At 39.2% G+C, this 24,219-nt stretch overlaps 1 protein-coding gene across 1 annotated transcript in view; it reads left to right on the top strand.

Annotated features, from left to right (window-relative positions):
* Positions 1 to 24,219, top strand: part of ADAMTS12 (ADAM metallopeptidase with thrombospondin type 1 motif 12) — a gene marked incomplete at both ends in the record, with an annotated part of 174,450 nt that overhangs the window by 95,264 nt on the left and 54,967 nt on the right. The window contains 9 exons of the mRNA XM_079548724.1: positions 700 to 896; positions 3,659 to 3,742; positions 4,975 to 5,099; positions 7,006 to 7,155; positions 10,681 to 10,824; positions 13,909 to 14,053; positions 18,325 to 18,417; positions 18,629 to 18,774; positions 19,609 to 19,778. Coding sequence (XP_079404850.1) covers positions 700 to 896; positions 3,659 to 3,742; positions 4,975 to 5,099; positions 7,006 to 7,155; positions 10,681 to 10,824; positions 13,909 to 14,053; positions 18,325 to 18,417; positions 18,629 to 18,774; positions 19,609 to 19,778 — 1,254 coding nt within the window. The remainder of the gene's footprint in view (positions 1 to 699; positions 897 to 3,658; positions 3,743 to 4,974; positions 5,100 to 7,005; positions 7,156 to 10,680; positions 10,825 to 13,908; positions 14,054 to 18,324; positions 18,418 to 18,628; positions 18,775 to 19,608; positions 19,779 to 24,219) is intronic.

The raw sequence follows: 24,219 nt of genomic DNA on the forward strand, positions 1-24,219 counted from the left end.
TTCTATTCTATTCTATTCTATTCTATTCTATTCTATTCTAAATTAACCCCACTGAGCACTGGGCAAGTTTGCTGGCAGCTCTGCAGAGCAAAAAGTTATTCCCAAAATGATCTGGATGCCTAGAGGATCAGTGGAAGCACAAAGGATTTCTCCTGCCATCTGCCTCACCAGTTTTCAGATGACATCTATTAGTGAAGCACTCCCACCCCTCCAGATTTCTGGGTGATATTTTCCATGCGCTGAGCAATTTGCAATCCCATCAAGTATAGGAGCTACATAGGGAGAAAGTATGTCCCTTATCTTGAACTATCAACTGACGTTACTAGGAAGTGTAGAGCTAGAGCTAGACCTCTAGACAGAGGAGAAATTCCTTGAAAAGGGTACCACCAATTAAGTTTTTTAAGCTTGGGTCTTTCTTGCACTTTAATGCCTGCTCCTTTGAGTATGGGCAGCCAGATTTGTAAGGTAGAGCACTGTTTAGTACATCATGGGGGAATATTCAGAGCCTCAATGGAGTTAGCCTTCAGCAAACTGATGTCACTTTTAAATTTTTGGGCAAATTAGGTGGTGGCCAGAGTTCCATTCCAACCCACAGTATCCTGTGGTTCTTCAATATCTGCAAGTATTACAGACACACACTTCAAATCTAAATCAGTTGTGAAAATATTTTGAAGTCAGTGTCGCTTCTTATTGTTACAGAGACTCTTAACTTTTTCAAACAAGAAGATCATCGGAGGGAGAAATGGGAACAAAATCACGTAGCTGTCAGAAGGGTTTCTCGGCGATCTGTCAGCAAGGAGCGATGGGTGGAGACACTTGTGGTTGCAGACAGTAAGATGGTTGAATACCATGGAAGCGACCATGTGGAATCATACATCCTCACTATAATGAATATGGTAGGTAAAATATTTCGCCTTTTTAAATCTTTTTTTAGGTGAGTGAAGCAAATTATAAATTTGTTATGTTACTGATCACACAGAAACAAGTCTAACATTTTCATGGAATGAAATAGAGTATCATTCACATATATTCATTAAAACTTTTTTTTTGAAGGATTTTTTTTCCCTTTATTTTGTATAGATGCCATTTTTCTTTGGCTATTAAGTGAGGGAAGATTCTGTAATTCTCACTTTTGAGGGCTGTACTACATAGTTACAAATTCTAGCACTAATTTTCATTCTACTGAAATGAAACTCCGTGTCTCCCCTGGAGGCCTGTTGCTCATTGCTAAAACTGGGTTGGTGGCCGCAGCAGTAGAGAGAAATTCTGTAGATAAAGATTCTTTCCTGTGTCTCTGAATGAGAAAAGCGATAGAAATTATAATAACTTTGAGCTTTTTTTCCAACATTATGAAGACAGCATAGTTTAGGGAGGGATGCTTTTATTGAAGTTCAGCCTGGACAAACAGGGCGTAGATTTATTCCTAACAGAAATGATTCAGTTACTCAAACATTTAAGACTGTGATTTCTCCAGATTTTTTTTTTTTTTTCTTTCTATAATTTCTGCTGTGAGTTTGTCCCTACAGGCACCTAAGTCACTTGCTCACCACCCTTAGTGGGATGGGAGAGAGAATTACAAGGGTAAAAGAAAGGAAATTCCTGGGTTGAGATAAACACATTCAGTGCTTCATACTAGGAGACAGATATTTAGCCATTTCCAAGTACAACTTCATCATACATTAGGTTACTCAGGAAGACGAATATCGTTACTCCACATGCGTATACATCCCCCACTTCTCCCTTTCTCAGCTTGTATTACTGACCCTCTTTGCTCAGTTGGGGTCATCTTTCCCAGATGTCCCCCATCCCAGATTTGTGCACAGCTGTAGGCTACTTCAGCAACAGCTAAATCATTAGTGCATTGCCATCACTGTGCTGGTCTCAAACCCAAACCAGCATTCATATGAGCAATTATGAGTAAAATTAACTCTACCCCAGCTAAAATGAACTGTTTTACCAGATAAATACTCTGCATCTAAAATAAAGTCCTTGTTAAAAATAATAACTTTGAGCATGTGAGGCTTTGTATACACATGAAAAAGAAAAGTCTGTGGAGTAAATCCCTGTCCTGATTAGATTAAGGAACAAAAAAGTCTTAACATTTTCTCTGCAGTCTGTACCTGAAATGTTAGTTAGCCAAAATCATTCCATTTGCAGTGTCATATCTTGTAGAAGACTCACATACAAATTAGACCTTAATATTCAAAAAACACGTTTTTCACTTTATCTCAGTAAAGTCTACTTTAATCATCTTCTACATGACAATTTTGACCTAAATGCAGTCTATTTCCATTGCAGTCTATATCCATTCAATATTTCTTGTGAAATATGGCATAGCTCACTTATACAAGTGCTGCTCCAAAGCTAATGCTTCCTATTTTATTGTTTTTGCCCTCAACGTCAGAAGCAGATGTTAGTAGTAAGACAGTAGAGGCTGAGCTTTTTGATCAGTATCCCATTACGTTTTGTTGCTGTATAACAGATGGCAGCAGAGAGGCAGTCTGCAAAAAATGGCATGTGACATGGAAACATATATGAAACAAAGGTGTAATTGAATTCCTCCATGTGGAAAAAATGGCACTCATTGAATTTCTTTGATGTTTGCCAGACATTTATGGAAACCAAACTGTGCAGCACAGTGGGGTGATGGATGGATTGTTTCAGCAGCAGTGCCAGTGATGTGAAAGACAAGCCATCTTCTGGAAAGCCATGAGATTTTTATGAGCATGGCAGACTCTTTCTGATTCACTGCAGATGAAAGTACACACTTAATCATGATGACTGTGTCTAAAAACAGTGTTTTGTAGCTGAGAATTTGCTGTGTCAAATAATGTTATTGCATTTTGTTATGTCTGTTGTAGTTTCCATGCACATAAGTAGAAGCATTACTTTAGGAGCAACCTATGTAGATAAATTCTCACTGCATACTGTTCTGATTACCTTTCTTTCTGTCTTCATTCAACACTGTGTTAAGGTGCAGCACATTTTATTTTGGCCAAACTTTTCAAGAGTTCAGTTATTAATGTTTTGCTTTTTTAAAACATAGATTAATTATTTCTTGCTTTTGTTCATAGCATCCCCATCTGTGCTGTGAATATCCAAGTATCTATAATTTAATTAATCTGCCCAATACTGACTTATTTTTGCTTTGTTGTGGCAGAGGCTGATTCCTATCAAATCAAAACATGAGGATTTGATAAGCTGCTCTTTGGAGCACTGAGAGGACCTCTCCATCGTTATTATGTGACTGTACACATCACATTCTTTTCTGCTAATGTTTCTCACCATCTTTGAAATGGTTGAGCAGACAGTGGAGGGTGCCAGCCCAAAGTTGGTACATTCATCCAGAAGACAAATGGACATGAAATAATCTTGTGTTCTTAACCTAAGTGTTTGTTCTGTATCTTACTAATTTTGCCAAATCCTGAAGCATCGCTCAACTGGCAGAGCTGCCCTCTGCAGTAATTCTGACATCAGTTGCATTTCAGTAAAATTTCAGTGAAGCGTGTTACAGATCTAAAAAAGAAAAGAAAATCAAAACAACACCCCACACGTTAAGGTGGATGGTGTACTTGAAGTCAATGTTATATTTTCTCTCCCAAGTTCTGTTCTGCTATAGAGGAATCAGTTAATCTCATACCTCCTGGCTCTGGCACAGGTCACAGGGTTGTTCCACGATCCAAGCATTGGCAATGCGATTCACATTGTGCTGGTCCGGCTCATCCTTTTTGAGGAGGAGGAGGTAAGGTTTTTGTTTTCTTCAAAATGTTGCTTATGAAACTTGTGAGCTGTGCCATAACTACAGAGATAAGCATTTGTTTGTTTAAGATCATTTGTTCATTTTAATCTTCTATTAATTTGGTGATTGTGGTCTGGCTGGTTTTAGAATAAATTCTGTCCTGGATAAAAGAATATTTAGCTAATTACTTCATGTATTTCTGCATAAAATACTCAAGGAAAATGTAATTAAAATAGGTAAATTAGGAATGGGGTACATGGGGTGTGTCATCACTTAGTGTCTAATTACCTAACAGTCTCTTGAAGAAGTAAAACTATTCTTGTTGTGGAGGCTGCAACATGCTTTTTCTTAATATACCTCTTTCAAAACCCAAAAAATGAAGATTAAGTAGATACTAAATGGTGTAAACTAACTTCACATTCGTTAGTGTACTTGATAAATTTATATGGCTGTTTTGTAAATAGAAAATGGATTTCTATTCAGTTGAGCATGGTAATGCTGGAATTAAACATGGTGGATAACTTTAAAAATTTGGTTTTAAATTTTGGTATTAAGATATTCATCTTTTTACTTCAAAATTAGTATCTGTTAACAGTGATATTTAGGTGTTTTTAAAAAGTTTGCATAAATGAAATGAGGAAAGATACAGTGGATTCTCATCACCAGTAAGGAGAGAATAGGCTTTTCATACTTTCTATTTCAAGAGTTTCATTAGCTTGCATATGTATTATATAAACATAGGATGGGAAAGGAATATTTATGACTGTATTGCCTCCTTCTGGAATTTAAAAACATTAAAATTTCTTGTGAAAGAGATATACCCTTCAGAGTGTAACCATTCCTTAAGCATGAATTTGTTCATGTAACATCAAGTCACAAACACAGAAATTAAACAGGGGTTTAATTTCCAATAACTTCTTTAGTAAAAAGAAAAAAACCTGCTCTCAGAGAATGTAAAATGTTTGAAAATTGCAAGTGTTGGATTTTGTGAAGTTTGTGTACAAAAAAAAGCACCTTTCTTCTGCTTATTTTTTCATTATTTTTTTCATTAGCTTTGCAATTGCAAAAATGTCAAAATTTTAACTTAATATTCAAGATGACATGTAAATACACATTATGGCTTTAGCTTTAGCTTTAGACAAAAGCTGAGACCACCCAGCTTTACAGCTAATGCTACTGACATATGATTGCAATGCAGTGTTGTCTTTACAGTATTTTCCTTCACTTCCTATTAGCAAGGCTTGAAGATAGTTCACCACGCTGATAAGACACTAGCCAGCTTCTGCAAATGGCAAAAGAGTGTCAATCCTAAGAGTGACATCAACCCTACACACCATGATGTGGCTGTTCTTCTAACAAGGTATGACAACAGTTCAGCAGGTGTGACCAAATATTGTTGTTACATTTCTTTTGGTGATGTTTTTGTTTTTAAATGCTCGTGTCATCATCTAGTTCATCCTTCGTAGAAACACAAAAACATGCTGTTTCTGAAATACCACAATGAATGCAAAATAACATAGTGTGAGCATTCCTGATACTCAAACAGGCATAGAATGTGAGTTATATTATAAAAACGTGGCTAAGGTTAGACCTGCTGTTTTAAAGATGTTGTTTTTCGTTTGTTTTCAAAGTACACGTAATAGTCTCTGTACGTATGTGGGTGTTTTATTAGAGATGCGTCTTCGTCAGGAAATTGGGAATTGTATGCCTCGAGAGATTAGCAATTTGCAGAGCTCAAGTCATTTTCTCCACTTGATCCTGTTTCATCTAGTGCTTAATCACTTCTTTATTCTCCTTTGAAGGGATGTACCAAAATAACCCACTGAGTAGACGAGCAATTCTGTAATGGCAAATTCTCAAATAACAACAGTGACACCTCAGAATGGAAGAATATTTTATGAAGACTGCAGTTTAAAGTGTGCAATTTTCAAGTATTATCTCATTATTCAATGAGAAACAATATATATATTTATGTATGTGTGAGCAATGGAGACACAGAAAACTTAAAAGCTTGAGGTTGTGCAGGGAGTTTTTGGTGTGCACAAAGCAGAATTTCTGCTGGCCTGTCAGAATGGATGCAAAGCTGAGAGGAAAGATTAGGTTTGAGATCCAGAAAAAGTTTTTTTAGACAGAGAAGAAAATCAACGAAAAAACCCTGAAGTGTTATGAGAAGAATGAGAAAAAGAAATCTCAAAATGCTGAGTTGTTTAGCGCTCCAGATAAACAGGCATTAGATGGTTCATTTGAATGAAGATGAGGTGTTGTTGGGCAGCCACTCCGGCACCCCTTCAGTATCTGCAAACGTGTTGTACCTGGCAGAGCTGATATACAAGATTAAATCACATTCTTTATAATAAATCTGCCACTTAGACTATGGCACACTATTGCAGTGGTACGCTCCCCAGTGAAAGAGCCTGAGATGATGTTGTAGCTCTTTATCCTGCTCTGATTGAACTGGGAGAAGTTAAATCAACCTGACCCCCACAGGACATCTGAATCATTCCTTCCTTTGTATGTCGTGGACGTAGAGGTTTGTATTATGGTTTGACTTGTTCAGAGGCAAAACATGCATTTATTCCTTTTATTTATTCTAGCAGAATGCTCAGCATCCAGCTAGACACTTTGAAGGAAGGGACCACTTTCTGACTGTGCATAGTTCCTTAATGCTCATGCTGACATAGCAGCACATGCCTACTTGCTAGGGACAGTAACCCATGCTGAGGGAGTGAAGTTGTTAGCCTAAAGAGTTTACAGGAATTTTAGCTCCAGGATAGTACGCATTCTGTTCCGTAACGGCACTGTAAAATTGGCTGCCTGTAGCTGTGAATCCTGTGTCCTATGTGAGATAGTGGAATTAAAGGGAGAGTTTTCTTTAAAATGTAAGAGAGAACTAATAAATACTTGTGCAAAATTAGAGGAAAGGAAATCCAGCATGCAATTTGCCATCAGGCATTTACTTGAAAACTTCAGATGTACTATGATCAAAATGCTGTCAGAGATGGAGGTTTTAAAACTTTCTTATGTGAGTTGAAAATAAGCATGTCTTTAAGCACTACCAGAGTGTCAATATTGATGATTTATTATAGTGATATAATACAACGGTAGCAAAAGAAGTGTATGTTCATAAAATGTTATCACAACTCCTGCTTAAAACACAGATACATCAGAACTGATATGTTATGAGTTGGAAGCTTACCACCCAATGTAAGGGACATTACAGTTGCTTTTAATCTCTTTTAATGACAAGTCATTTTCTGTGATTTTAGAAAGGACATTTGTGCTGGCATGAATCGTCCATGTGAAACCTTAGGTTTATCTCATCTGTCAGGCATGTGTCAGCCTCACAGAAGCTGCAACATCAATGAAGATTCTGGTCTTCCGTTGGCGTTCACTATTGCTCATGAACTTGGACACAGGTACAACAGAAAATGAAGGGGAACCCTGCTGAAATTGAATTATAATTTGCATATTAATACATAAATTGCCAGACAGAAACAACAAAAAAAAAGGAGTGATTTGATGTGTCTTTATTATTAAATCAAAGCCATGGTTATTTTTAATGAGCAAAAGAATAAGAAAAAAATTCTTAAGCCTTTGACTTTTTTGTAATTACAACTCTTAAGTGTACCCCTTCTAATAGTCTACTACATTAGTACATCATGATGAAATAATTCAGCTGTAAAGAAACATCACTTAATGCTTTAACTTTTCACTTTTGTTCATTTTTTGAGACTGCACTAATTTACCATTCAGTTACTTCACATGATCTTCAAATCAATCATTTACATAAAAAATAACTGTTGTATTGGGTATTTCAGTATAGCGGATCTGATCAAAGCCATTTTTTTAATAAAACAGATCAAATTTCACAAGAATATCAGGTTTCCCATCTTACTAAGGTTACCTTGGGATTTTTCTTAGCAACTAGTAGCCTCTGCAGATAACATTTACATTGTGGATTCACGTGGATCAAGTTTATTTACTAAAGTTACTTGGCATTTAGTTTGGGATTGAGAATTGGCTGACTGGCACAGCTCAGAAGGTGGTCATCAGAGGCACAGAATAGGTTTGGATACATGTAACAAACGGTGATCCCCGTGGGTCTGTTCTGGGTCCAGTCTTGTTCAACATCTTTATCAATGACCTGAAAGTAGGGATAGAGTCCACCCTCAGCAAGTTTGCTGATAATACAAAGCTAGGAGGAGTGGCTGCCACACCATTCAGTAAGACGTGGACAGGCTGAAGAGTTTTGCAGGGAGGAACCTGATGAGGTTTAACAAGAGCAACTGCAGAGTCGTGCAACTGGGAAGGAATAACTGCATGCATCAGTACAGGTTGGGGAATGACCTGCTGGAGAGCAGCTCTGCAGAGAAGGACCTGGAGTCCTGGTGGACAACAAGTTGGCCGTGAGCCAGCAATGTGCCCTGGTGGCCAAAACGGCCAATGATATCCTGGGGTGTATTAAAGGAAGTGTGGCCAGCCAGCTGAGAGAAGTTATTCTCTGCTTCTACTCCATCCTGGTCAGGCCGCACTTAGATTGCTGTGTCCAGTTCGGGGCTCCCTAGATCAAGAAGGACAGGGATCTCCTAGAAGGAGTCCAGTGGACAGCCACAAAGATGACTAAGAGCCTGGAGAATCTCCTGTATGAGGAAAGTCTGAATAATGTAGGTCTATTCAGCCTGGAGAAAAGAAGATGGAGAGAGGATCTGATAAATGTTCTTAAATATCTAAAGAAAGGTGGGAGGCAAATAGATAAGTCAGTCTCTTCTTGGTGATGGCCTAAAACTTGAACATAGGAAGTTCAGCACTAACATGCAGAACAATTTCTTTATGGTGAGGGTGATGGAGCACTGGAAGAGGCTGTGCAGAGAGATGGAGTCTCCTATGGAGATATTCAAGACCTGTCTAGACACCTACCTGTGTAATCTTTTGTAGGTACCAGCTTTAGCAGCAGGGCTGGACTGGATGATCTCTTGAGGTCCCTTCCAACCCTTGCAATTCTGTGATTCTATAAGTCTGCAGTTGGGATTTTGTGCTTTAAACTAGGTTTATGCATTTCTATCTATGTGAAGGTGTTTTGTTTGGTTAGCTGCTTTGTTAAATTCACGTGAAATAATTTATCTTTTGAATGTTTTGGCACTGAATTGATTTCCTCAAGGTACAATATTATCACATGGGCAGTTCAGTTTGCATGCAGTTCTCTTCTGGGCTAGGTGACATGTTTATTCTTGTATCACATCACTTTCTTTATACACCCAACTGCCACTCAGACTGAAGTATATACTTCCTGATGGGATGTAAAATCTGATATGAAAATAATTAAAGTATCAATTGGCCTTTCTTTATTCAACCTGTGAATTCTCAGAAATGAAATAATGATAATTATTTCAGTTAGATTTAGGTGCTTTGAGGTTCATCCTTCTGATCCCCACATCTTGCTGACAGGGAACCTTTTTCATTGACAATAGTTGTCAGAAAATACTTTTTCCCCACAGACCATGTGTGACCTTCTCCTGGTCTAGCCCAGTTCCACTGGATACGATGAGACAAAGTACAGCTGTGCTGCCATTGCATGGATGCTGCATGGCCTTGCCATCAAGGACTGTCTACCAAAGAGAATGATAGCATTCATAATTAATTTGTAACTATCTTTCACTCAAGCAGGGTTGGAGAAAACGAATTAAAAATTTCAAATACAGACAATAAAACTCTGTAAGAACAGATGAAAAAAAAAAAAGATAAAAAAATCCCATTTTTAATGGTTTCAAAAAGCTCTTGCTGCCCCTCTCGATGTTCACAGCCATCTGTAGCATCAGATCCTGTTTGTAGAAAAGGACCTGTCACTAGGGGGACACACTTGCTTTTACAACTCAGGCCCACCACTGGAGTTAATTCTGACTGAAATCGTACTCTGCCTTTAGAACATTTGAGTCATGGTACAATTACATTTTCCAGAAATAAAGACTTAGTGGTTTGAACTCACCAGAAAGTCTTTGATCCATGGCTGAATCACGACCTGAGATAGTTTTCAAGGCTGTGAAATAAGGGTTTATAAAACTTCAGATGTTAACAATTCAAGTGTCAAAATATTCATACACTACTATATGCACATATATATATATACTATCATATATATACTCCTATATATATATTATACATATACAATCCAATATCATTAGTTCAGACAAAATCTCCTTCACAAGGAGATGACGTGGAGGTATCTGTGTTTAGTCAGCTGAATCCTACTCAAACATACTTAAAGGTTTTGTTTTTGTTTTTAATGATTTTTACTAGCTCTTGAATAAAGAAATCTCCTAATAAGGCAGACAAGCTGCAGAGAGCCACATCAGGAAGACCTGCTATGGGAGACCTGTATGCCTGTGAGGCACAACTGGAGAAAGTTGAATAGAAAGGAGTGAAGGCTGGAAGCTGAAGGTTCTGTAATGTGGAAACCAGTATCTCTACCAAAAAAGATTTAAAAAGAAGTAGAGATGTAATAGGGGAGTGTACAGGAGAGTAACAAAGTCTGATTGTAGTTAAAGTGGTACAAGTCTAAATGACTGGGGTCCATGAACAAGGAAGGACTCTATAAGTTTTGACCTAACTCAATTTTAAATGTCATTCTTGGCCAATTTGTGCAATAGTATTCTCAAAACTACCCCTGAATGTAGTAGCCTTTGACAGTATGTTCTTAATTTTGTACCTCAATTACATAGCTGTACCTAGGAGACTTAATTGAAAGCCTAGCAGAGTACAAATCTGTTGTAGGTTTTGGGTCAGTTTTTTTTTTTTTTTTTTTAGAAAACAGGTATCTAGAGTTCACCAGGTGAGGAAGCAACTGAAAACCCTAGTGTCTTTTTAAACACAGCGTGGAACCCATAGATGGGTGTTGTGGTACAACCAAGCAGCTGGAGTTACTGGATCTTGTTTTGTGTCTCCAGTTTTGGTATCCAGCATGACGGAAAAGAGAATGACTGTGAGCCTGTTGGAAAGCGCCCGTACATCATGTCCCGACAGTTGCAGTATGATCCTACTCCACTCACCTGGTCACAGTGCAGCAAGGAGTACATCACACGATTCCTAGAGTGAGTGACCGGGTTGTAGCATTTCCCCAAGATGAGTACAACTGTGTATGAAATGTTTATATTAAGTTAGAAGTAAATCCTGCATTATTATGTTACTAGATTTAGGTTTTTGTAGTATGCATGAATTAATTACCATGAATGAGATTATAGCTCAGAAATATAGCTTAGAAATTTTGGAAAGCTCCACTATATTTGTGTTTTCTGGGAGTGAACTCCAGTCTTGTCATAACAGCTCAGATTTGATTCAACCTGCAATTTTTTGAAGTTACCAGAAAGAAAGAAGCATTTTGTCCAGAACTCTGAGGGAGCCTGATCTTGCCTCTGTCCACAGTGATACGTGATCCTTTTCAATGATTTGCTGAAGTTCAACAGTTCTTTATATGAGCAGCAATATGGTATAAATTTCACCAGAAGTGGTGATATTCTCTGAAACTACTTGCTGAGCTACAATGACCTCATGATATTTCCATTTGACATGCCTTATTTTGCCTGGTGTCAGGATGATCGGCACACATAAGAGCCACAGATATTTAAATCTCTCAGACACGAATATAGCTGTTACATTTTTTATAATATCTAGTCTTGCTTTGCTGTAAGTTAGAGGCTGAGAGGAAGGAGTAGAAGTTTTCTTCATATTTCTTGCTATGTTTTAAGTTGGACATGATTCAGTATGCATAGCCACCACCAAATTCCTGAAGTAAATTACTAAGTAATATTTATGGCTTGAAGATTGCTCTATTTCAGTATGTATGTTGGAAAACAGTTGCCATGGGGATCAGTGAGTCTGCTCTAATAGACAAATTATTAATCCTTGGCTCAGGCCCGTTAAAGTACAGGGAAGAAGACTTCTTTCAATTTGAACTAGTACTTAATGTCAAGTGGGCTGCTGCTACAAATTAATTTTTCAGTGTAAGTAATACTTTGAAAAAAATGTGAGCTGTCTCCTAATAGACTGAAGATTAGACTCAATGAATATACAATGATAGAATCATTTTAGTTCAAAGGAACCTTTAAAGGTCATATAGTCCAACTGTTCTGAAAAAAGACATTTTCAGCTAGATGAGATTGTTCAGAGCTTGGTCCATACTGAATGTACCCAAGGACAGGGCAGTCATCACATCTTTGAGCAACCTATTCCAGTGCTTCATCACTGTTACTGTGAAAACTCTTTTCCTTATATCCATTCTAAGTTTCCCCTCTTTTAGTCTGAAACCGTTTCCCCTTCTCCTATCACAGAAAACCCTGCTGAAAAGTTTGTCCCTTTTTTCTTATAGCCCCCGCTTTAGATACTGAAAGGCCACTATCAGGATACCTCAGAGCCTCCACTTCTCCAGGCTGAACAGCTCCAGCTCTCTCAGCCTTCTCTCCCCTATCTCTGGGGATATGTTCCATTCCATACATCTTGTTTATGGCCCTCCTATGGACACACTCCAGCAGGTCAGTGCCTGTCCTGTACTGAGGACTCCACCTATGAACACAGTACTGCTTATGAGTCTCACCAGAGCAGAGCAGAGCGGCAAGATCATTTTGTCCTGCTGACCATGCTGCTTTTGATGCAGCTCAAGATTTAGTTGGCTTTCTGGTCTGCAAAAGCTCGCTGCTGGCTCATGTCCAGATGTGAGCAGATGACACTGAGCAACTGCGAGGCTGATTCTTAATCTCTTGTTGATCAGACTGGAATTCTTGTCTGGGATTATTAGCTGTGCACCCTGAACACAGTGGGGAAAGAACTGAGAGATCTGTAGTGGGAATCTCCAACAGAAGGCTGAGAAGGAAGCTACTTCTCGTCAAGTCTGCCAACAACATTTAAATGGGAGGTGCTTCTGACTACCTGGAGATTTGAGGGGCCTTGCAGAGTGATCTAGATCGGTTGAAGCACTGTCAGCAAGAGCATGAAGTTTAACATGGAGAATGCTGAGTGCTGCACCTGGAATGAAGCAATGCTGGACACAGGCACAGATGGGAGATGAGTGGCAGGAGAGTGGCTCAAGCAGGAGAAACCTAGAAGTGCTAGAGATCCTGGGCAGCCAAGAGAGCAAACTGCCTTGTGAGGGGCACTGAACACAGCACAGCTAGCGATCAGAATAGGCGAATTCTCTGCTGTATTTAGCACAGCAGTATTGTATGCAGATTTTTAGCAGTGGAGTGTTCTTGAGTATCGTGTGCAGTTCTGGGCTCCACAATATCAAGATGATAAGGTTCTTGTGAAAGCATCCCAAGGAGGGCAATAAAGCTGTAAAAAAGATGGAAAACGTGTACTGGTGAGGAAAAGCTGTGGACAATTGTTTTGTCCGGTCTGGAGAAAAGGAGGCTGAGGGGTGACCTCACTGCTCTCTGCAGCTTATGAGAAGGCGAAGCAGTGGGAGGTTCTGCTCTCTGCAAATTGATGCCACACAGCAACAGCACAATGCTGTGCCAGGGAACATTCACATGGAATATTAGGTAAAAGTTCCTTTACTGTGAGAGTGGTCAAACCCTGGAACTTCCTACAGAGGTGGTTGGTGCCCTGTGGCTGTCAGTGTTCAGGAGGCATTTGGATAATGCCCTCAGTATTGTGCTTTGACTTTTGGATAGCCCTGAAGTAATCAGAGGGATGAACTTGATGTTCTTTGAAGATGTCTTCCAATTGAACTGTAGTCTACGCTGCTGTACTAATCTCTACCATGCTACACTATGCTACGCTGCACTGTACACCGGACTGTACACTACACTATATATTATACTACACTATACTATAAACTATACTATTCTATTCTCTTCTGTTCTGTTCTGCTTTCCTTTACTTTTTTAGACTTTAATGATCCTACTCCAGAGTTTGGAATTTGTATAAAAGTCCTCTTGGTGATACTGGGGTTGCTCCAGAGAAGGCAGTTTTTTGTTCTCTTTAAAAATTTCATTAACCAGAAGTGAGTGCTGTTTGGTGGTAGCCCCTCAGCATACCTTAGATGGAATATAGAAGAGAGTTTTTTTCCAAAAGCCATACAAAAAAGTCTGCATAGAAGTATCGAAAAGTGTGGTTGATTGTTTTGATTTGGGTTAGGTGTTTTTTGCTTTTTTTTTCAGTATGCAATTTTTGTCTTTTAGCCGAGGATGGGGATTCTGTCTGGATGACATCCCCCAAAAAGAAGTTTTAAAGTCCCCAATCATTGCTCCAGGGGTGATTTATGATGTGCATCACCAGTGCCAGCTTCAGTATGGTTCCAGTGCTACTTTCTGTGAAGATGTGGATGTGAGTGTTGTATATTTTTATTTATTCTGCTAATGATAACTTACTCTTTTTGAACAGTATGGAAGCACAGTCACTGAAATTCAGTTGCTAACTACATACAGCATGTTCAGCCTTATAGGCTATATATGCAGTACAGGCATTGCCTAACATGGTATTTTAATTCCACACTATAGATTCTGGAAGAGAGTTGTTGTTCTGTATGCTTTGTTTATTCCAAGACATTCTCTGGATCTGGGCCCATACCTGCTATTAAATGCCCACCTGGAGTAATTTTGACTTGAAACTTCTATTAGTGAGCTTAAGTTAGTTGTAAGTGGAGTCACATTTTCAAAAACAAGATACTGACAAAATATTTCTGGCAACAACTCTCTCATTCCAAAAAGTATTTTCTGAAGAAATCTGGCTTGTGTTCTTTTCCAGTGTCTTGACTTTTCACACTCTTGATAGACTAAATAATTAAAGGAAATTTCAGCCCATGTCCCCTGCAGAATCTTTAAGTCCCCATCATGCATGAGATTTATATGCGCAAATGGATAATTTGGATAGTAGCCTGGGGCTTTATCTCATAGCACAGCAAAACAGAGATGCATAGGAACATTAAACTGACATCAACATGATTCCCCATAAAGCTAGAAAGTAATGCAGGGTAATAGATCATATTAGCTATGGTGCAGTGCTATGCTATTGTAACTGTACCTAGCATCAGAGCTAGTTTGCTCAGCTGGTACTTTCCTACATCAGTTCAGAAATAGTGGTTTCAAGTGCTACTCTAGCTAAGTGATCACTAAATTTTGATGAGTTTAGGACCGCAATATTCAGCAAACACTGAAGGCAGCAGTATGTTTCATCCCCATGTTAAGAATGGCTGTGGCAGTATTGTCTTCTCTAGGCAAGGTATTGCACACAGCTGTGGACTGGGGACTGCTGATCTTGATTGTTTATTCCATTTGGATAATTATGTGTATCCTCATTTAGTGTATCCTATTAGAGGGATTATTTCTGATTAATCTCCTTAGCCTTAATAGATAACATGATTACCAATGTTGAACTGCAACTACTGAATCTGAAGTAGGTATTGAAAAATTACTTTCATTTGCTGTTCCAGTTTCCCCAGCTACTGTAATTTGTCCAATGGTACAGATAGAAAATTGAAGTGTAATTTTGCAGCTCTATTTTATTCTGTGTCTCCTTCGGTTTGAACCTAGTAGACCTTTACATTTGACATCTTTTGATTGACCAATTTTACAACAAGGCATGTGTCAGAAAACTAATTGGTATTATCTTATTTTGCTTTTTATTGCAAGGACTGTTTTGCAGGTAGCTGCAACTGGCAAGGAAATGAATTGTGAATAGTATAGTCTGCCTGGCATTTCATCTAAGAGGTCTAACTATTATTTGCCTTTCCACTGTTTACTTAACAGTCACTGTCAGAGCTATAATTGTTGTGCAACTTTTAATGTCTATCTGAATTCAATCCACGGAGAAGAATCTGTATTTAGCTGAAGATACACAGGTGTTCAGTGATTATACTTTGCAAAGACCGAGCTCTAGAATTCATATAGTGGTTTCCATGAACCATTTAAGTTGCAAGTACTCGAAGTATCTTGTGAAGTACCTGCATGTTGTCCCTATAGTAAGAAAAATAAAAAATAGAAAGCAAAGTACAGGTTAGGGAGACTTCCAAATGGTAAGTAAATCTGTAGCTTTCTACAGATAATAGAAGTTCAACATCTTTATCTTATAACCCACTCCTTACCTCCAAACTTCCACCGACTTTGGTAAAATTGGGATTTTTTACATTGAACTTTTTAAGGTACAGACCCTTATCTCACAGACTGAGTGGAAAGTGTACATCATACACTTGCCTTGCCTTGAGTCCATGTTATAGTCATGAATTCCTTCACATATTTACAGAAATACACAGTAAAGAGTGCTTTTTCTTGTACTGTTGTTTCATTTATTCTTAAAGATGGAGAAAAGCTCTGGTATATGGAGATTGATATGGGAACTTGTTTTAAAGCTAAAGAATTTCCTCCATGAAAACTTGACTTTAAAATCTATGAGTATTTGTACTTCATAAAAATTGCAACCTTTGGAAAGCTGTGTTCAGTTTCGGTGTCTCTTCACTTCTGGGCACCACCACACAAACAAGACATAAGATTATCAGAGAGCATCCAAAAAAGGGCTGAGAAGGTGGTGAGGGTCTGAAGGGCTGCTGTGTGAGCAGCAGCTGAGGCCCTGGGTGTGCTGGGCCCAGAGCAGAGGAGCTGAGGGGAGGCCTGATGGCGGCTGCAGCTCCTCACAAGGAGCGGAGGGCAGCACTGAGCTCTGCTCTGTGTGACAGCGACAGGGAACGGCATGGAGCTGCGCCAGGGGAGGGTCGGGGGTGGGGAAAGGCTCTGCACCAGAGGGCGGTGGGCATGGAACAGCCTGCCCAGGGCAGCGGGCACGGCACTGAGCTGCTGCAGCTCACAGAGCTTTTGGACATTGCCCTCAGGTTGGGTTTGGGTGGTGCTGTGTGGAGCCAGGCGGTGGTCTCAGCGATCCTTGTGGCTTCCTTCCAACTCAGGATATTCTGTGTTTTTTTGATTCTTTCTCTGGCATTTGAAGCACAGTGCAGTAGTGTGTTTTGGGCACATGCATGAAGCATATTCTATATTTAACAGCTGAAAATAATGGATGAATTTCATAACGGAGAAATTTAAAGCAGCTGGAACATTTGGGTTGCTCTGCCTTTACATGCTGACAATGATGGTGCCACAAAGAGTTGCAAAGAGTTGCTCTTGAACTATAAATAGGAACTGCAGAACAACTTCTGACTAGTAAATACCACCTAAAAGCGGCTAAATGACAGAGATACATATTTCCAACTGTTATATGAAGTACTTAGACATGTTTTGTATGACACACATAAATAAGAGTCATTACTCTCAGAACAGACTACCCTTAAGCTTTGCTATTTTAAATATAAACAGGCCAGAATCAGCAGCTGCATTTTTATTTCAAACTCAGCCAAATGTTAATGCTAGCTTATTGGAGCTGCATTTTCCCAAGTACCCAATTTCTGTCCTGGCTCTCAAGCCCAGAACATTTTTTACTTTGAGGATCCCATAGGCAACTGAACTCAGATCCCAGCACTTAACTGCAGCTAAACACCTTCAGACAAAACCTAGCATGGAGTCCCTCAGCTTTTACTTCTGCTGTTCCAGTTGGGACTGCACAATTTCTTTTACACCTCTAGTTTGTCCAGCTTGGAAATGTATTCCCACACAAAGCCCTGCTCATTCAGGATGTCCTAGGCACATGGGACTCCTGTGTGTGAACTAAAAGACAAGCTTACGTGCATGTGAATTGAGGAAAGTCTACCAGAGATACATTAAGCACCTCTGTCAAAGGCAAATTGGCCTCATGTCTTTCCTCAGATTATAGATCTGCCTGTTTGAAGAGGTTTTGTTAAAATGTTGTTGCAATGATTTTTTACCTATCTTTGACTCTGGGGATGCCTGTCCCATCTGTGGAGAGCCAACCTCTGCATGTGGAACAGCAGCTTAAGTTTGTGCATTACTGACGCAGAAGTGCGTGGCACCAGCTTCTGACCTTGCTAGTATGCCAGAGATCACCAATTAAAGACACTATTCTTCCCAGGCTACTACTTGGTTTCTTACAGCCAGCTATCCTAGCCTGCTGTTTAGAGTACCACCTCACTGACTGCTTGGCTGTTTTAAGAGACCTCTTTCTCTCCCTCAGATTTTGGGAGCTTGTGGATGTTGGCATGGCTGTTGATGTAGATGTGATGTTGTTTTCACCTATCTGACAGGTTTAAGTAACCTTCTTTGATTTCACTGTTTACAAATAAGCAGCAGTAAAAAATACCATATATACTGCATTGTACTTTTAATGTGAAAATAACAGACTCTGTTCACCTTCACTATAAACAGTAGTTCCCAAACACTGTAATTTTTCCTGTATGTAGCTGGAAGGTGAGCAGCCAATGAGGAGAGTATTTAAACTCACAACAGTTAATTCACTTACAGAAAGTATTCACAGTTAGGTATTTGTCAGAGTCTCTCTTTGTAGGCTAACAAAGAGTGCCTGAATATGGACTCCTGGTGTGTCCTAACTTGTGGAAAACTCTGAACATGTCTCTGGAAACGCAGCCCTTATAAGGCTTGGTAAATTGATGTACAAAACCATAGGAATATTTTGAAGCTCTTAGCCATGGGAGTTCTTGAGCTCTGCTTCATATTACAGCCATTTTCTTTCTTTTCCAGAACCTCTGCCAAACACTCTGGTGCTCAGTGAAAGGCTCCTGCCGCTCTAAGCTGGATGCTGCTGCAGATGGAACTCGGTGTGGAGAAAACAAGGTGACTGCAAGGTTTGGTGCCTGCAAAATGTTTTCAGAAAAACCATGAGAATCTCTGCTATTGTTTACCTGTAAAAGAGAGTCACCCTTTGATATCTGCTTTTCAGTTTCCATTGAAGTTGTCAATCTTCAGAACTTGAAATAGCAAGCAGTTAATGTAACATTTTTCTGTGTTGTAATAGTCTTGTTTATAATTTCTCTTCTCTCTTCAGTGGTGCTTCTCTGGTGAGTGCATTACAGTAGGCAAAACTCCAGAAGCAGTCCACGGTGGATGGGGTGTTTGGTCATCCTGGTCCCATTGCACAAGGACCTGTGGGGCAGGAGTTCAGAGCGCAGAGAGACTATGTGATAACCCAGAGTAAGCTGAGTACCCAATTTTTTCATGCCTTTTATTCAAGATCTTTATGGTACTTAAGATGTAGGAGACATTTCTATGTGACTCTGGTTTACTGTTGGGTGCTGCAGCAAAACAGACTGAACTTCATCTCCCCATTTAAGCACACTTTTGTGAAGTTCACTTGGTGTACCTTATACAATCATTATCTCATTATTTAATCCTTACCTTCCAAGGAGCTTATTTCTACAGGAAATCAAAAAAATCCTGTTGTTTTGCATGCAGGCTTTGCATAAATGCTACAAATGTTAATTTAATAGTGCTGTCATGAATAAATAAGTATTCATAGAAAGGATGGGAACAATAGGTAGCATTCTGCTCCTGAGGGGAATCAAGGACTTGCATTTCATGTTTTGTGTTAGTCATCAGCTTTGTTTTCAGATTTATACACATGAACTGATAGGTGCAGAACGTGATTGGCAGAGTTTTCTAATACATACTTGAGTTCATGAGGACCCTACATCTAATTTTGAAAAATCACTTGATCTTTCTGGAAGAACTGTCAAACAGTCTGGAAAATACAGTGTTTTAGAGAAGATTGTTTGGTAAAGTAATTTTGTCATCAGCTTAGCTGGGCAGTGTACAAGTGCTTCTTCCTGCTTGTACCAAGATACAGGTTATCTCTGGATCCTTGTACTTCATATTGGCATGTTCAAGTGTTTGTACATGTGAAAGGTATGTTTATCCTATAAAGGTTTCTGATTCACTTCGCTATTTCACTGGAACCTGAAAATCATTGCTTGTTTGAAACTACTTTTCTCCCAATATCACATCCCAGTCTCAACGTTCTTTTTGTAGACCACAATTTGGAGGAGACTACTGCACTGGAGAAAGGAAACGCTATCGTGTCTGTAACATTAGCCCCTGTCAGAAAGGCTTGCCAACTTTTCGCCAGATGCAGTGCACTGAGTTTGACACAGTTCCCTACCAAAACGAGTTTTACCATTGGGTGCCAGTTTATAACACAGGTAATAAGCTATGAATTTTTGAATTTCTTGTATAATTTTATAGATCTATGGGAAGCATCTATTTAAGTTCAGAAGTTCCTGAATTAAAAGTCATCTAAGTACTTAGAAAAATTTTATGTGCCTCCACCAACAGGTATGCCTTTTGTGTATATGCAAAGGCATATAGGTATTGTTGTAGAGGTATTTCCAAACTTGGGTGTTTATGGTACATGTGCCTGGCACCACAGTCAGGAAAGAGTCTTGGAAAGAGTCCAGTGGAGGGCCACAAAGATGGTGAGGGGCCTGGAGCATCTCTGCTATGAGGAAAGGCTGAGTGAACTGGGTCTGTTCAGCCTGGAGAAAAGAAGACTGAGAGGGGACCTGATCCAGGTCTATAAATATCTGAGGTGTGGGGGGCAGAATGGCGAGGACGGACTCTTTTCAGTGGTGAGTGGAGACAGGACAAGGGGAAACGGACGGAAACTGCAGCATAGGAAGTTCCGCACAAATGTGCACAAGAACTTCTTTACAGTGAGGTGACGGAGCACTGGAACAGGCTGCCCAGGGAGGTGGTGGAGTCTCCTTCTCTGGAGATGTTCCAGACCTGCCTGGATGCCTACCTGTGTGACCTGGTGTAGGGAACCTGCTTTGGCAGGGGGGTTGGACTCGATGGTCTCTGGAGGTCCCTTCCAACCCCTACAATTCTGTGATTCTGTGAAATAATTCCTCAACAGGTTCAGTAATGAAGTGCTCTGTATTACAAAGACAAGAATGCATCTGCCTTATCACTTGCTTTATCACTTGCTAGTAACATCTAGTTACTAAGTATAGAGGCAGTTGTTAATACCTTGAAGCCTGAATCTGGTTTATGCAGAAATTTAAGGAGTAAATAGAAGAAGCTACATGTGTAATTCTTCTTTAAAGAAAAAGTGAAGCTCAAAATTTTTCAGCTTGTAATTTTGAAGTGGTCAGCCAGTTGGACTTGATCTTTTATTTAAGTCTCTTACAATTGTTTTTATTATATTCTGCTCTAGTCTAGTCTTTTTTCCCTTGTCTTCTGTGAATTTTATTGGTCCTACTCCAGAGTTTTGAACTGGGATAAAAGTCTACTCATTACTGGTACTGGGGTTGCTCCAGAGTCGGCAGTTTCTTCTGTATTTTTTTTTGTTTGCCTTTAAATTGTCATCCAATTTTAAAGAATTTTCAGAGCATTCTGTTCCTACGTTAAGTATGCTCCCAAGAAGGTTATGTTTTACTATCACTCATCTTTGGTTCTCTCATCCTGTACACGTGAAATAAGGGTAAAAGAAAATGTTTTGAAGATTTCCCAAACCCTGAGTGATACTAATTTTTGTGTGAAAACACTTAGTTGAGATGAAAACCTGAGCTAGAAATTTTTTAGATGCTGGTGATTTCTGTATTCCCTCATCCTTGTAGAAAAAGGGTAAATGGTGGATGAACCCTTGTATCTTTTATTTCATAGTTTCAATAACCCTGTTCTAGTCATTGTCACTTAATTAAACAGAGCTTTAATGTCTTTTTACATTGTGTAAACTGTATCCTTATAAAAGAACAAAAATTTTCTTATGAATAGCAACATGTAGCTTTAACAAGCAAACAGGAAGAAAAGGAGTGAATGATACTTTGCTGTTACCTAGACTAATTATGTTTGAGGTTATAAATACTTGGAGATTTTTCCTCCTGTTTTAAATGAGCTTTAGCTTCCTAGGGGCTTGCGCAGATTTACTTTAGATTTACTGTGGAGCACAGAAACCCATCTGCTCACACTAGAGCACATGAGTACCCCCGAGAATCTCAATATGAAGAGGACTTTAAGGTTCAAATGTGGCTAAAGCATATAGTGGCTCTGGTCAGGGTATTTTCTGAATTGCTTGATTCAGGTCCCTGCTCCCTGCATTGATACTTTACGCAGAATTTGGCACTAAGCAACTTCTCTGGCCATCATGCTGAGCCCACATCCATTTATTTCCTACCTTTTCACAGATTACATTTATCTGAACCTGATAGCTACCTGGGATTTAAAGTCAGTGTAGTCAGTTTGAGTTTTACATTGAAGTGACAAAAGTAATTATGTAAACAACTTTCTGTTCTCAGTCAGTGCCAGGATCATCTCATGCACTAGCAGATAGAAGTTGTGTAGCTAAAGTATTGAAAACCTCATAGCTCCTCCAAAACATGCCTGTGTGTTTAATAAGATCTGCACTGATACTCACAGGGTCTCAGCTAACAGTGCAAGTTATTATTTCTGTTGCCATTGATTTGGAATTAAACTTTCTTTTGGAGCACCAAGTTAAGTCAATGTGATAAAATACCTTTCCTTCAACATGTTTTGTCTGTTTGATGATTGTATTTTCTAATTTTCTTTGTTTCGGATTTCCTCATTCAATTGTGACTTCCCACAAACTCACATTGAAAGGGGTTTCAGAAGTGGAGGTCTACCTCTTCTATTCCTTTTGAGAGAGAGGTGTATAACCAATGAATATTAAGTTATCATAATTACAAAATAAACAAGAGAGTTAGGCACAGCAGATTATAATAACAACAAAAAAAAATAATAGATGGCAAGCTTACCCATATCCTGGGCTCACTTACAAAACTCCAGCAGAGTGGATCTCCAGACGAGATCCTTTCCCGCTGGTAGCCAGCTCTTAAATGGGTCCATGAGAGGTGCAGCCAGGCTCCACCCCTTCCGGCAGCACAGGTGAATTCCCTTCAGCTGTGCTCCTCTGGCTGGCTCGTGGCTCGCCTCAGGTGATCAATCAGAGGTTCAGGCCGTGACTCAGCAGTTCTCAAGCAGAAAGGAAAAAAAACATTGAGGCCTTATCATCTAGTGACAGTCATGTTATTCACATCCTTCTCTGTCACATTAAAATGACACTTCCAGCATTCATACTCTCGTGATTCAACTATAAGAGAAACACTCGCATTCTGTATTTCTACTCTGAGCAGGCAATATGCTCTTTTCTGGTTATCTTCATATTATTCTGTTTACGCTTTGTGAATATGAATTCCATTCTGATAAATGCAGGGGGAAAAAAAGTCATATTCCTGAATTTTAGTCAGCTCTGCTGTCTTGCTTCCTGAGCCCTATTCTGATTACAACTAAGTCAAAGGCTGCTAAAGAAAACTTTTAGGCTTGGGATTCCATTACATCTGATATTATTCTATGACTGATCCTGTCCCGGTTCAAAACAACATGATATTCTTGGTGCAGGATGTGAGCAGTGTGCATACAACAGAAGATGCAGTTTTTCTGGGCAGCTGAGCATTCAAGGCACCTCAGTTAATGTGTTGTGTCCAGCTAGCACCAATGCATTGCCAGAATGACACAGACAATCTGGAAGAGGTTCACAGAAGAGCAGTGTGAATGACAAATAAGTAAAAAAATACAGTTTAAAGGAAAAGTTTTTTTTCAAAATCAAGTATTGCACTAGAAAAAAGATTGAATTAAATGTAAGCTATTTGAAAAGAGTTTCAAAAGATGTATTGCATGGGGTCAGAAGCTATATAGCTCCTTTTAATTGAATTTGAAAAGCAAGACCCCATGGTCTTACTAGTTCAGTGTGAATGTAACTTTTCTGCTTTCACACTTGAATTTGATATCAAGTTTCATGCAATTGTACTTCATAATGCAGTTCTGACATCCTCAACTCAGGTAGTATAAAGAGAACCAAAGTACAGGCTCCAGCAGTTCTTCATGTCTGTGGAAGTCAGAACAAGCATTAGCAACCAGAATAGTAAAAAAGCGCTTTAGGTTACACATCGAGTTCTTTAATTCTGGTTACCTAGAGGGTTTGGGGAATTAATATTATAATTAATACAATTTAAATACTTGAATGCTGGAGCAGTCAAAGTGGCTTCGATCCTACATGGAGGAATGGGTAAACCTGGGTAAGCTGACATGGTTTTACCCAGGTGTTCATTACTGTATGTTTAACAGTAGGATCTAGTATTTCATCTGTATGCTCAATTGTAAGATCTTCTGTGTATTTTGGCTTAAAAAATTCCTTAAAGATGACAGCCTTTTAAAAGCCTCATTGTGAGTTAATCAAATTTCCCAAAGTAATAGAACCTAAACCAGCTGCTTTGAAGATTTCTATCGGAGCAACCCTGATGCTTGCACTGATCTCAGTTTAGTCTTTTTTTTTTTTTTTTTTTCCCCTGAGGGCTAATGTAGGATTTAAAAGATGTGAATTCAGAGTCAGTCTTTGCATTTTAATCATGTCAGGTAGTGCATTTTCCTAGTGTCAGTTCTCTAACTGCAAATAGAAGATAAAACACCTTTCTACATTTGTATCCGCCTCTTGTTGAAAACATTAGACTTTTGGATGACTGTGACTGATTCTGATCTAGTTTATTTGCAGTCCTAGAATAATGGAGTCCTGATACTTCAATAGGTTCCTGGGCTCAGCTGTGAAAAATACTGATAGATGAGTAAATA

The sequence above is a fragment of the Tetrao urogallus genome, assembly GCF_951394365.1.
Source record: "Tetrao urogallus genome assembly, chromosome: Z".
Classification (NCBI taxonomy): domain Eukaryota; kingdom Metazoa; phylum Chordata; class Aves; order Galliformes; family Phasianidae; genus Tetrao; species Tetrao urogallus.